At 41.7% G+C, this 13,104-nt stretch overlaps 1 protein-coding gene across 2 annotated transcripts; it reads left to right on the forward strand.

The window, feature by feature from the left end:
- The first annotated feature begins 4,102 nt into the window (after positions 1 to 4,102).
- LOC134539868 (GPN-loop GTPase 2) lies at positions 4,103 to 10,057 on the forward strand. Of its 2 annotated transcripts, none has more exons than XM_063382213.1 (6): positions 4,103 to 4,193; positions 4,361 to 4,535; positions 5,313 to 5,518; positions 5,632 to 5,746; positions 7,659 to 7,854; positions 8,473 to 10,057. In XM_063382213.1, exons 2-6 carry the CDS (start codon positions 4,415 to 4,417, stop codon positions 8,771 to 8,773), a joined length of 939 nt encoding a protein of 312 aa, XP_063238283.1. In that variant the 5' UTR covers positions 4,103 to 4,193; positions 4,361 to 4,414; the 3' UTR covers positions 8,774 to 10,057. The 2 variants fall into 2 exon arrangements, with proteins under 2 accessions (XP_063238283.1, XP_063238282.1); XM_063382212.1 differs by having other exon boundaries at positions 4,108 to 4,193; positions 4,321 to 4,535.
- Positions 10,058 to 13,104: the final 3,047 nt, after the last annotated feature.

Below are 13,104 nucleotides of genomic sequence, written 5' to 3' on the forward strand. Positions count from 1 at the left end.
ACGATGTTGGGAGGCAAGTATTACTAGTAGAGTTAGGTGCGGGAGTGGAATGGGATCAAAAGAAAGTCACTGGATGTGAAAAGAAGAAAGTACTTGAGGAAGAGGCTTAATAAATGGATTCATAAGGGGGGGGGGAACTCCTTGCCACTAGGTAAGTGTATCAATCATTCACTAAAATATATGGGCTGGAAATTAAGGCTTCTTTTTCTTTGTTTTTTCCCACAAACCAGTAGCAGCGCTACGGTGTCCGTTTTCCACACTAAACACGAAATAAGTAATAATGTTAGGCATGGCAAAAGTTACAGTCATAGAAGTGCATACAGTAAATATTTGGTTGTTGTGTTTGTGGGGATGTAATGAATTTCGTAAATGAAGATATTACCGTTCCATCAAATGTAAAAATTGTTGGTGTTAAGATTAATGGAGTTCACACTGACATTGTCATAAACGAGTTTAGGTAATTACGCTGAAAGCTTTTTTGAGGCAAAGTACTTAAAAGATTGTTAATGCCTATGCAAGTTCTGCGCTACAGTTTATAGTTAAATAATATTTCTTCTCTTGTTCTTATTTCGTTTGCATGGTTTTTGCCAGAAATTGTTATTTTGATATTTTTTAATTTCACTTAAATGTGGTCTTCGTGATAGAAATAAAGTTACTAAAATTCTGAGATTTGTATTACTAGTTGTTGATAAAGTTACTTAACAATCCCATTTAAGTATGTGAGTAATTTTGAAGGAAAGCCAATTTGCTGTGAAAAATATTATAAAAATTCCAAAAATGTTTATTTTACTTCCTGCCATGTTTTTCAATAATTACCTTTGAGGTTACTGTAATACTTCAAATAATTTACCAGTAATTGACTATTTTATACGGTATGATGTTTTAGGTAGATTAAAAATAGTGTAAAATTGAGTTTTTGTTAGGTTATAAAATACCTGCTCACTATATGCTGTAAACCTGCACTGTGTTTGACATTGACTGATGCTATAATTATTATATTTTAATTGTTTTTTTCATGTTAAGGCACCATGTAAATGCTTCAAAATTGTGTTCAGGGGAATACTTAGTTATATATGTATATTTTTTTATTAATTTACAAAATTTTAATTTATTTCAGTGTCAAATTGACACACCAAGTTTTATTAGTTCTGAACATTCACTGAGAAGACTTTGAAAAACCTTGACAACACCTGGAACAAACCTGGAACAAACCTGGAATGGCCTCCCGGTCACATGAAACCAGTGTAGAGTCGGCAGTGGGCTGGTTTGGAAGAGAGCAGTTACCCCCTCCCTCTAAATACATTTGTTTTATTTTGAAAAAAAATGTTGTTTTTTTTCTTTTTAGCTTTATTTACTATTAGACGTTTTTTTAGGTAGGAACCTAATTTAGAAGGAGACTGACATTTTGCCAGAAAAATTTATATTCAGAAAATGGTATTTTTGAATACTACAGATTTATCCTTGAAAAGAGCATTTTGAAATTCCTACTGGATTCTGACACTAGCAAATACATCCGCGGTTCCCGGAAGGTGTTCCGTGAGTGAGGACAAGTGTCGTATGAAGCAGGCACAATTGCTGTCAAATATCTTTCTGGAGTTCGGGTTTCGCCCAAAGAAAAGTCTATCATTGTGTTCCCTGGCCGAAAAAAAATTGGGAACCGCTGTTATACACCACACAAGTATTGCTGACTTCAAGGCTGTTCTCCACTATTAAGTTTTGTAGGAACCAGCCTTTTTATGGCTGTTTTTTTTTCTCTTCTAAATTCCAAAGCAATTTAAATGTAGCTGACTAATTTTACCAACCTTTCAGTTTTTGTTATTATCTCTTCAAAACAAACTTCACCTTGGAAATTAAATGTTTTAAATTAAATTTTCTGTAATCCAGTCATTCATTTAAGTGTAATTGACCAATAAATATTGAGCAAGACATTATAAAATTCACTATTCTGTGCTTTGATACAAAAGTGGATAGAATTAAAAATATGTTTACTATGGCAATGTCGAACGTGCAAGAGATCAATTTCGCCAAATAAAAAGTTCAAAACTCATGAAATATATCACACAAAATACTGTAAATGTATGAAAAACAATAATTTTTTGTACTTAAATTATATAAAAATGTTTTTACTCTAAAACATATTCAAACTAAGGTAGTAAAAAAATTTTAAATGAACTTACTAGTAAATTTCCTGAACATATTTATTTCCTATATATTTCCTGCACTGGCTGCTTACAATTTCCGACACAATTGGCAATCAATCGCCTCAACGACATTCTCTCTCTTGAACATGTTCTATTAGTGCACCAATGTAAACACTAGTTTTAAAAATTGCGTTGTTGATATGTTATTAAATTCTTCTGATATAGCAATACTATATTACGAAATAATCACAGATGATGAAAGTTACGCAATAATATTATATATTTTTAATTTCGTAATATTTTTTCTTTGGAGTTGTCGATTAGTCAGGGATTTCCCACAGAATAGGAATTAACTATTTAATATTTTTAATTTTAGACGGGTATTCATCTGGGTATGATTTTATTCAGTTAATTTAAATGATGAGATCTTGATTAGTGTGTGTCTATATATATATATATATATAGACTATATATATATATAAATCTGCTGTTCCTGTAAATCACAAGAAACATTAATGAGCAAACTTTTGTTGTTATTAGATTGGAATAAGACCTTTCATTAAGAATACATTATTTAAAAAAAAAAAATTGGCTTTTTTTTTTTTTTTAAATTAAAAACCCCTTTTGTTTAAACTGTGGTTTAAACCATTCTGGTTTGAATCAGTCAACCCTTTAAAAATAATTTTCCCCCCCACTGAAGAGCAGTATACTGTATGTGTAGCAGCACAACTGGGGCGGAGTGCGTGGTGTGTAGAGGACGGCCGACTGTTGCAGCAACTGCATCCTCGTGAACGTGTCTCAGTGCGGGAAGCTGGGCACCTTTGTCTCCGTGGCGAAGGAAGGGGCCAAGCAACTCAACGGCAGCGAAGTCTACAGCGTCAGGTCGGTGGACCCGACTGTCAGTCACTCTCTCACGACAGACGTGGCAGTATGGTCCATTCTAGCTAGTGGGATCGTTTTGTAGTCTGTCACCAGCTACACAAAGTTGAATTTGAACGTGACCTATCTTAAAACTGATTCTAATCGCATGTTGATGAGTAGGCCCTTGACCAGAAGAAAGTGAAGATTTGATAGGTTGTACACATCAGAGTTGTGCACAGAGGCTATATATAGGACCTCCAAGATTATACCTGGGTACCAACTTTCACTGCACATGAATTTCAGGTGCAATTTCGGGTAGTGGCAGATAGTGGAATTTTTTTTGGGAAAAGGAGATTTTGAAGAAAAAAAAATTGTTTTTTAAACATGTGTGGAAGTATTGTGTTAAGAGTTTGTAGGTGGTATTACTCTTACTGAAAACATGGAACGAGGTAAAGTATGCCAGAACAATTTTTATTCGAAAACAAGCAATTGACTAGAAACAAATTCTGCATAATATTGGAGCAGCTCCAATGCTTCTCAAACGTATTTTGTAAAGTAAAATTTTGAATAAGAATTTTGGAAATGCATTTTCCTGTTGTACTTCCTCGGAAGCATATTCTGATATTAATTTCTAAGTGTTTTTGCAAACAATTTTTTTTCCTATCACAGTATTAAAAAGTTTAACTTTTTTTTTGCATTACATATACTTTTATAGACTGCCTTGTTATTAAAAGTGACTGTTACAAATAGTTCTACCTGTGAAATAATAATTTTTTTTTTCTATCAGAATGACTATTTTAATAGTACATACTTTCAATAGACACTATTTTATGGTCTTATGAAAATTAATTAAATAGTAATTGTAGAAGAAAAAATATTATAACTAGCCATGACTAACGATGGTATACTTGTAATGGCGGCAGCGTGGGGCAGGCCGGAGGGACCGACGGTGAGGCCGGTTGCGCTGTCCCCAGGACGCTCCTGGGGCGGGACAGCGTCGCGCACCAGACGGCCGCCCGCTTCCTGCACGAGCGCACGTGCATGACCAAGCCCGCGGTCTTCTCGCTGGACGTGGCCGACTGCAGCGCTCGCTCCTTGAAGGCCCTGGAGCGCGTGCTGCTGCAGCACAGGACGTGGTGAGCGTGCCGAGACAGCACGCACACCGCGAGCTTCCGGCGCGAGCGTTCCCCTGTAAGTCTGACCTGCACGTCGAAACAGACGTAAATTAATCATTGGCATTGCCATGGAAGCATCTTTGATAGGCCAAATCATTTTGAAGTTCAAATTGTCCCTTCTTGTTGTTCTCATTATGCTGCAGTTTGCACGGTTGTCGGACTGATTGTGTCGCCGCTCGGCAGCGGGGCAGAGCTCACGACTGCGTGTGTGCGCGGTCCGGCGGAGAGCGCCGGGAGATGGCGGCAGTGTTCGGACAGCTGGTGGTTGGACCGCCGGGCAGCGGCAAGACCTCGTACTGCCGCGCCATGGGCGAGCTGCTGCGCCGGCTGGGCCGGAAGGTGGCCATCGTCAACATCGGTGCGTACCGCTGCCGTCTGGGCGTTCGCGACCTCATCCTTCGTGTATCGTGTGACTGTTTTTTACTTGATTCAGACTTGCGGTCAAACTCGCAAGCAGCTGGTTCGGGATGACGCTAATTTGATAATTTTATTTTAAATGGATCTTCTAAACCTTTAACATGTATACCAGGAGCACGTCACAACTGAAATGTCATTTGATAAATTTAAAGGTGTTTTGTTGGAATAGCAATGATGGGTACCGCTTCATAGTCATAGCTAAGGATTTCCCTGTACATAAAAGGCAGTTACAGCTGTGAGCTTCGTTCACTTCATAGTGCTATATTCGTGAAGAATGAACTTGGGCATCTCTAAATTTGGGAGCGGCAGAAATAACAATCAGCAAGAGTCATGCTTGACTTTTAACAGGTCGGCTGGAAACGTCTGCGCGGTGTAGGCGTTCCATGTGACGCAGCAGACGCAGCCACAATGAATCACGTATATGTCATTTCTGGAGCCACCACGCATGCGCTAGGAACACTAGCGAGCGCTGTGGTTACCACCCCGCCTCACTGACACAAATACATCCCTGACGAGCCGGTCTCATTACTCTCTGATTCATTTATCAATTTTATTTTGGTCATTTTATTTTAAAGGTTGAGTCAAGTAAATGGTATTCTTTTATGTCAGGTAAATTAGTAGTCTGTTGTCTCCATCACTAGCAGTCGGACCGCTGGGCGGTGCTGCTGTGCCGAGCGTGGTGATGCGGCAGTGCAGTGGCGTGGTGGTGTGGTGGCAGACCCGGCCAACGACGACCTGGTGTACGAGGCGGCGGCGGACATCTCGCAGCTGGTGCGGCTGGAGGAGGTGATGCAGGGCCTGAGGCTGGGCCCTAATGGGGGGCTCGTGTACTGCATGGAGTTCCTGGAGGAGAACGTGGACTGGCTGCTGCAGCAGGTGGCCCAGCGTCGGGACCACTACTTCCTGTTCGACTGCCCCGGCCAGGTACCTCTCCGCTCGTTCCCTTCTCACTCGCCGGAGCTGTACGTCGCGCCTCCCGTTCCAGGTCATGATTTTATTTATATCGACGTAATCTTGGATCGACTTGGTGTCCGCAGGTTGAGCTGTACACGCACCACAACTCGGTGAAGAACGTCATGGAGAAGCTGTCGTCTTGGGGCCTCCAGCTGTGCACGGTCCACTTGGTGGACGCTCACTACTGCAACGACCCCGGTACGCTCACTACTGCAGCGACCCCGGTACGCTCACTACTGCAACGACCCCGGTACGCTCACTACTGCAGCGACCCCCGTACGCTCACTACTGCAACGACCCCGGTACGCTCACTACTGCAACGACCCCGGTACGCTCACTACTGCAGCGACCCCGGTACGCTCACTACTGCAACGACCCCGGTACGCTCACTACTGCAACGACCCCGGTACGCTCACTACTGCAGCGACCCCGGTACGCTCACTACTGCAGCGACCCCGGTACGCTCACTACTGCAACGACCCCGGTACGCTCACTACTGCAACGACCCCGGTACGCTCACTACTGCAACGACCCCGGTACGCTCACTACTGCAGCAACCCCGGTACGCTCACTACTGCAACAACCCCGGTACGCTCACTACTGCAACGACCCCGGTACGCTCACTACTGCAACGACCCCGGTACGCTCACTACTGCAACAACCCCGGTACGCTCACTACTGCAACGACCCCGGTACGCTCACTACTGCAACAACCCCGGTACGCTCACTACTGCAACGACCCCGGTACGCTCACTACTGCAACGACCGCGGTACACTCACTACTGCAGCGACCCCGGTACGCTCACTACTGCAACGACCCCGGTACGCTCACTACTGCAACGACCCCGGTACGCTCACTACTGCAGCGACCCCGGTACGCTCACTACTGCAACGACACCAGTAAGCTTCCCCCTGCCGCTCTGAACAGAAGTTGTAATGGTGTCTACTGCGAAGTTTCTTGCATAACCCTGTTTTGTTTGTAGTTGTATCTCGGCCACATTATATTCAAGAAATAATCAATGATGATTTAAAATTACTAAAAATATTGTGTTTTATGTTTTTTAAAACTTGCTCCACCAAAATAGGGGTAAAAAACATACATGCTGCATTTTTACGGTAAAATGACTTTTAATAAATTTGTCTTTAGCAGATACATAAAAATAAATTAGCGGCCGAGTGTTCACAGCTGACAGACGTGTGTGTGCGTGTGGCTACTGGCCTGCTTGGGCCTATGCTGAAATTATTCTGTTTTTAATTTATCTATATGGTGAATTGTCAACGTTAATTCATCACTGCAAGAACAGCAGGATTTTAAGGGGTTTTCGTTAGCCCATGAGTATGCTACAACTCTAGGTTACTGCGTGAATATGTTTAAGTCACCTGCCAAGAAAACAGTATCTGGATCAGTTACCAGCTGGTATGACCACTGCTACCAACCTTATTACGTTTCTAAATCCTATATGTAATAAAGTCACACGAACAGGGGTCAGGTGGTTGTCCGCTACTTTGATCTTGCGAAAGCTTTTAAACTTTGGTTTAAGAGGCCACTCCAGTGTTTCAGGGGCAGTACGCGACCTGCTTTAACCTCATAAGATTCAATGCTATTTTCATTTTGCTTATAACTTATTAACAAATATAATTTTGAAATGATGCTTGCTTGATATGTAAGACAACGATGCTCTTATCAAAGCCCCTTTCTTCAAAAACGTGCATAAATTATGGTTCAAACCTAGACAATACACTTATGCATATTAGTAAAGATTAGAATAAAACCACAATTTATGCATGTTTTTGAAGAAAGGGCTTTGATAAGAGCATCGTTGTCTTACATATCAAGCAAGCATCATTTCGAAATCTATATTCGTTAATAAGTTATAAGCAAAATGAAAATAGCATTGAATCTTATGAGGTTAACGCGGGTTGCGTAGTGCCCCTGAAACACTGGAGTTTCCTATTAAGTGCCAATTTTGTAAAGCGGTTCTCCAATTACATACCTTGACAACGGAATCTGTTTTTTTTTGTATCTATAAACAACTGTAAGTACTGGTGTTCCTCAGGGTGGCACACTCGTCGACGGATAGGGGATGACGGCCGTGCGTGCTGTGCGCAGGCAAGTTCGTGTCCACGCTGCTGCTGTCGCTGTCCGCCATGCTGCAGATAGAGCTGCCCCACGTGAACGTGCTCTCCAAGGTGGACCTGGTGTCGCAGTTCGGGGACAAGCTGCAGTTCGGGCTGGACTTCTACACGGAGGTGCTGGACCTCGGCTACCTGCTCGAGGCTCTCGACGACGACCCCCGCACCTCCAGGTGCGTCGCTGCCCCCTCGCATCGCTAGGGCCCGCGAGACACTGTAGCTTGATCGTGTTCTGTTCCTGAGACACATTCTTGCCTTGCTCGTCTTCGTCACAGTAGTGAAGTTACTTTGGTTACATGTTACGCCCATAGAAGTACAGAACCAATACGTTTTCTAATGTCACATGCTCGGCTGCTCATGATAGCCACCAACAAGGTGTGCATTTATTGTACCTGTTTCAGAATGCCAGCGTAGTTCAAGCCTGGTGTCAAAAGTGTAACCGAATAATAATATTTTTTTTTTTGTTAAATTATTTTTCATATTTACAACCACTAACCATATTTTCTGTTAGATTGCTTGGAATATGAAGTATGCAGGAAAGCTGGATTATATTGTGTCGTATTTCTATCCTATTCGTTGCCTGTTTGCAAGTTCTCTTGCTTTACGCACGGCCTACGCAGAGAGTTGAAATAAGTGATAATTTCCTTCATTGTAGAATTCAAGTGAAGATCTGACTGTAGCACAAGTACTCCTGGGTTCGGTGCTTGTGGGAAGATGTATGCGAGAGATGTATCGCAGTGTCGGGACCAGCTGTGTCTTGTGGCGAGGGAGAGCAGGAGTGTCGCCCGCAGGTTCAAGAAGCTGAACGTCGCGCTGGTGTCGCTGGTCGAGGACTACTCGCTGGTGTCGTTCCACCCGCTGAGCGTGCGCGACACGGACAGCCTGCTGGCCCTGAGGAGCGCGGTGGACAGGGCCAACGGCTACATCTACGGCTGCGGGGAGGAGCGCAACATCCACGCTCTGTTGTCCTGTGCCGTCGGGGCGCAGTACGAAGTCGATCGGTCCGGCAAAGTACGGGACATGGCGGAAGATTATGATTCTCGTGGTGATAACGATGGCGACGGCGAACTGTTGACACATAACGGGCGTTAATATTCTTGAACTGTTTTTTTATTATTGATTTTGCTGAATTACTTTCATATTTAAAACTAACAACATTTTGTGTTAGAAAATTTAAAATATTTTCAAAAATAATCCTTGAAGTATGCAGGAAAGCTAGATTATATTGTGTCATATTGTTCTCCTAGTTCTTATATTCAAGCAGGGTCTATGAGTTAAAATAAGTGATCCTGTCTATTGTATATATTTTTTTACCTATACCATTCCTCAAGGGAGAAATGATTTCATGCTACTATGTCTTGTAATTTTTTTTCAGTTCTTCAGTAAAAACTATTACGCCCTTTACAGTAGTACCCAAATTCTTAGTACATACTTGTTTTCCTGTTCTCTGCAATTTAATTTATACTGAGAACCAAAACTTTAATAACTCTACCTTATAAATCCTTACAACCCAACTTTTCCCAGTAAAAATACAGCAGACTCCTTGCTAAACGTTGAGGGCATAACTTACGTTCGCTCATGGCTTTTTCCCGTTTCATGGAAGAGTGATGTCATCTAGTCACAAGAAAAAATTATGTAAGCAATAATGGAAGTGTTAAGTCTCCATATCACATGCCATGTTGGTATTTTTATGTATATGACTTTGCTTTGTTTCAAGGACTGTTGCAATAAATTTATCTCACTCGCCCTCTATCTATAGTGGTAGAGGTGGGTTTTTGTTCCCAGTAAGAACCCAGTTGGAGAACACACCCTTGCTTTCAATGCAGTGTCTGAGTTTACGTTTGTTTGCATGTTTTTTTTTACGAACTTAGTTTTATTCTGAGTTTGATGAAATTTTTTACACTTAACATTCAAAGCAAGTAAAATGTCATTGCCTACATATGATTTCTTAAAACTATCCCTGATTACCTGTGCCACCCAATGGTATTTTTGAGTTCCTCTCATTCTATTTGATGACTGCTAAGAATATTGCAATATTTTGAGTGACTTAGTGATCCAATAGTTCATGTTTTTGAACAGTTAGGTGAGCTACGTTTAAAATTATGTTAAATGCTAGGTTAGCTTAAGTTAGAAACGTTAAACATACTAATAGTGTTTTTTTCGGGACAGTAGTACTCAAAAATACCATTTTCGTAGTTTTAAATTTGTATTCTAGGAAAAACTATTTTATGATGTTTTTACAAAATCAGTTACAAAATAAACAGTATAAAAAATTCAAGTTTGAAGTTAATTATTTTTCATTAGGCAAAATCAGTACTTAAATGTTTGTAGATTGCAAAAACTTGTTTTGATCATGAATATACGGTTTTAATATAATTGTGTGGAGTGTAAATTATTTTCTCAATGACAAGTTTCCAAATGACGAAGAAAATCTTTGTCTATATTGCCCATTGTTGGGGAATTACAATTTGACGGGTGTTCTTCACACTGTCTCTCCAGCCTGTTTCCTACACTTCCCTACTGCAATAGTGCTCAAATGTTGCATGTTTCAAGTAATTGTGTAGCCTTACGTGAAGTTCTAAGCAGTGTTCGAAAAAAATACCACCTTAATAATTAACGTTTTGGTTGTTAAAATAATGTATCTATGTTGAAGGCAGCTCCGTAAAATTCACCCCAGTAGTAGTGTTTAATAACAAATTATGCAAAAAAGTTTTAAATAACAAAATTGTGTTTTTCAGTTTTATTAAATTACTGTTATATATTCTGTAAATGCAACATTGTGAAAAATAATTATATCACCTACACTTAAAATGAACGGCTGGTTAAAATAGTTACATTTAAAATACTAAAACATTTTGACAGTTTGTTAGGATTGGTGAACTACATTTAAAATACTGTAAAAATGATTTGAATGGGTTGTTAGGTTTTGTGGGATTAAAAAGCTGTAAAATACTGCATTTTCAGATTGTAGATTGAAGAATGTTACATAGTAAATTTACAAAATACTGTTTTATAGCATCTCTAATCATTGTTGAAATATTTTAAATCAACTGTATAGGTAGTATAATAAAATTAGGTCAATACTCATGTGGGTATTAAGAAGGCTAATTAATAATCTCCCAGATAGCATTTATTCAGCCATTTTACTCTTATTCTACCAGGGAGTTAGAAACAAGGAGGAGGTGGTTACCTAGTTCAAAAGTGTTCAACAGATGGCAGCACCTGCCAAAAATGCAGCGCCAAACAGCATTTATTCAGCCATTTCATCCTCATTCTACCAGGGAGTCAGAAACAAGGAGGAGGTGGTTACTTAGTTCCAAAGTGTTCAACAGATGGCAGCACCTGCCAAAAACAGCGCCAAACCACAGCATTTATTCAGCCATTTCATCCTCATTCTACCAGGGAGTCAGAAACAAGGAGGAGGTGGTTACTTAGTTCCAAAGTGTTCAACAGATGGCAGCACCTGCCAAAAACAGTGCCAAACCACAGCATTTAGTCAGCCATTTCACTCTCATTCTACCAGGGAGTCAGAAACAAGGAGGAGGTGGTTACCTAGTTCAAAAGTGTTCAACAGATGGCAGCACCTGCCAAAAAACAGCACCAAACCACAGCATGTAGTCAGCCATTTCATCCTCATTCTACCAGGGAGTCAGAAACAAGGAGGAGGTGGTTACCTAGTTCAAAAGTGTCAACAGATGGCAGCACCTGCCAAAAACAGCACCAAACCACAGCATGTAGTCAGCCATTTCACTCTCATTCTACCAGGGAGTCAGAAACAAGGAGGAGGTGGTTACTTAGTTCAAAAGTGTCAACAGATGGCAGCACCTGCCAAAAACAGCACCAAACCACAGCATGTAGTCAGCCATTTCACTCTCATTCTACCAGGGAGTCAGAAACAAGGAGGAGGTGGTTACTTAGTTCCAAAGTGTTCAACAGATGGCAGCACCTGCCAAAAACAGTGCCAAACCACAGCATTTAGTCAGCCATTTCACTCTCATTCTACCAGGGAGTCAGAAACAAGGAGGAGGTGGTTACCTAGTTCAAAAGTGTTCAACAGATGGCAGCACCTGCCAAAAAACAGCACCAAACCACAGCATGTAGTCAGCCATTTCATCCTCATTCTACCAGGGAGTCAGAAACAAGGAGGAGGTGGTTACCTAGTTCAAAAGTGTCAACAGATGGCAGCACCTGCCAAAAACAGCACCAAACCACAGCATGTAGTCAGCCATTTCACTCTCATTCTACCAGGGAGTCAGAAACAAGGAGGAGGTGGTTACTTAGTTCAAAAGTGTCAACAGATGGCAGCACCTGCCAAAAACAGCACCAAACCACAGCATGTAGTCAGCCATTTCACTCTCATTCTACCAGGGAGTCAGAAACAAGGAGGAGGTGGTTACTTAGTTCCAAAGTGTTCAACAGATGGCAGCACCTGCCAAAAAACAGCACCAAACCACAGCATGTAGTCAGCCATTTCATCCTCATTCTACCAGGGAGTCAGAAACAAGGAGGAGGTGGTTACCTAGTTCAAAAGTGTCAACAGATGGCAGCACCTGCCAAAAACAGCACCAAACCACAGCATGTAGTCAGCCATTTCACTCTCATTCTACCAGGGAGTCAGAAACAAGGAGGAGGTGGTTACCTAGTTCAAAAGTGTTCAACAGATGGCAGCACCTGCCAAAAAACAGCACCAAACCACAGCATGTAGTCAGCCATTTCATCCTCATTCTACCAGGGAGTCAGAAACAAGGAGGAGGTGGTTACCTAGTTCAAAAGTGTCAACAGATGGCAGCACCTGCCAAAAACAGCACCAAACCACAGCATGTAGTCAGCCATTTCACTCTCATTCTACCAGGGAGTCAGAAACAAGGAGGAGGTGGTTACTTAGTTCAAAAGTGTCAACAGATGGCAGCACCTGCCAAAAACAGCACCAAACCACAGCATGTAGTCAGCCATTTCACTCTCATTCTACCAGGGAGTCAGAAACAAGGAGGAGGTGGTTACTTAGTTCCAAAGTGTTCAACAGATGGCAGCACCTGCCAAAAAACAGCACCAAACCACAGCATGTAGTCAGCCATTTCATCCTCATTCTACCAGGGAGTCAGAAACAAGGAGGAGGTGGTTACCTAGTTCAAAAGTGTCAACAGATGGCAGCACCTGCCAAAAACAGCACCAAACCACAGCATGTAGTCAGCCATTTCACTCTCATTCTACCAGGGAGTCAGAAACAAGGAGGAGGTGGTTACCTAGTTCAAAAGTGTTCAACAGATGGCAGCACCTGCCAAAAAACAGCACCAAACCACAGCATGTAGTCAGCCATTTCATCCTCATTCTACCAGGGAGTCAGAAACAAGGAGGAGGTGGTTACCTAGTTCAAAAGTGTCAACAGATGGCAGCACCTGCCAAAAACAGCACCAAACCACAGC

Source organism: Bacillus rossius, chromosome 16 (genome assembly GCF_032445375.1).
Source record: "Bacillus rossius redtenbacheri isolate Brsri chromosome 16, Brsri_v3, whole genome shotgun sequence".
In the NCBI taxonomy this organism is placed as follows: domain Eukaryota; kingdom Metazoa; phylum Arthropoda; class Insecta; order Phasmatodea; family Bacillidae; genus Bacillus; species Bacillus rossius.

Excerpts from the sequence above, each read along its gene's own strand:
- LOC134539868 (XM_063382213.1), top strand. The coding sequence starts at position 4,415 with ATGGCGGCAGTGTTCGGACAGCTGGTGGTTGGACCGCCGGGCAGCGGC. Across the intron at positions 4,536-5,312 it reads GGTGGCCATCGTCAACATCG|ACCCGGCCAACGACGACCTG; the intron begins GTGCGTACCGCT and ends GTGTGGTGGCAG. Across the intron at positions 7,855-8,472 it reads GACGACCCCCGCACCTCCAG|GTTCAAGAAGCTGAACGTCG; the intron begins GTGCGTCGCTGC and ends TGTCGCCCGCAG.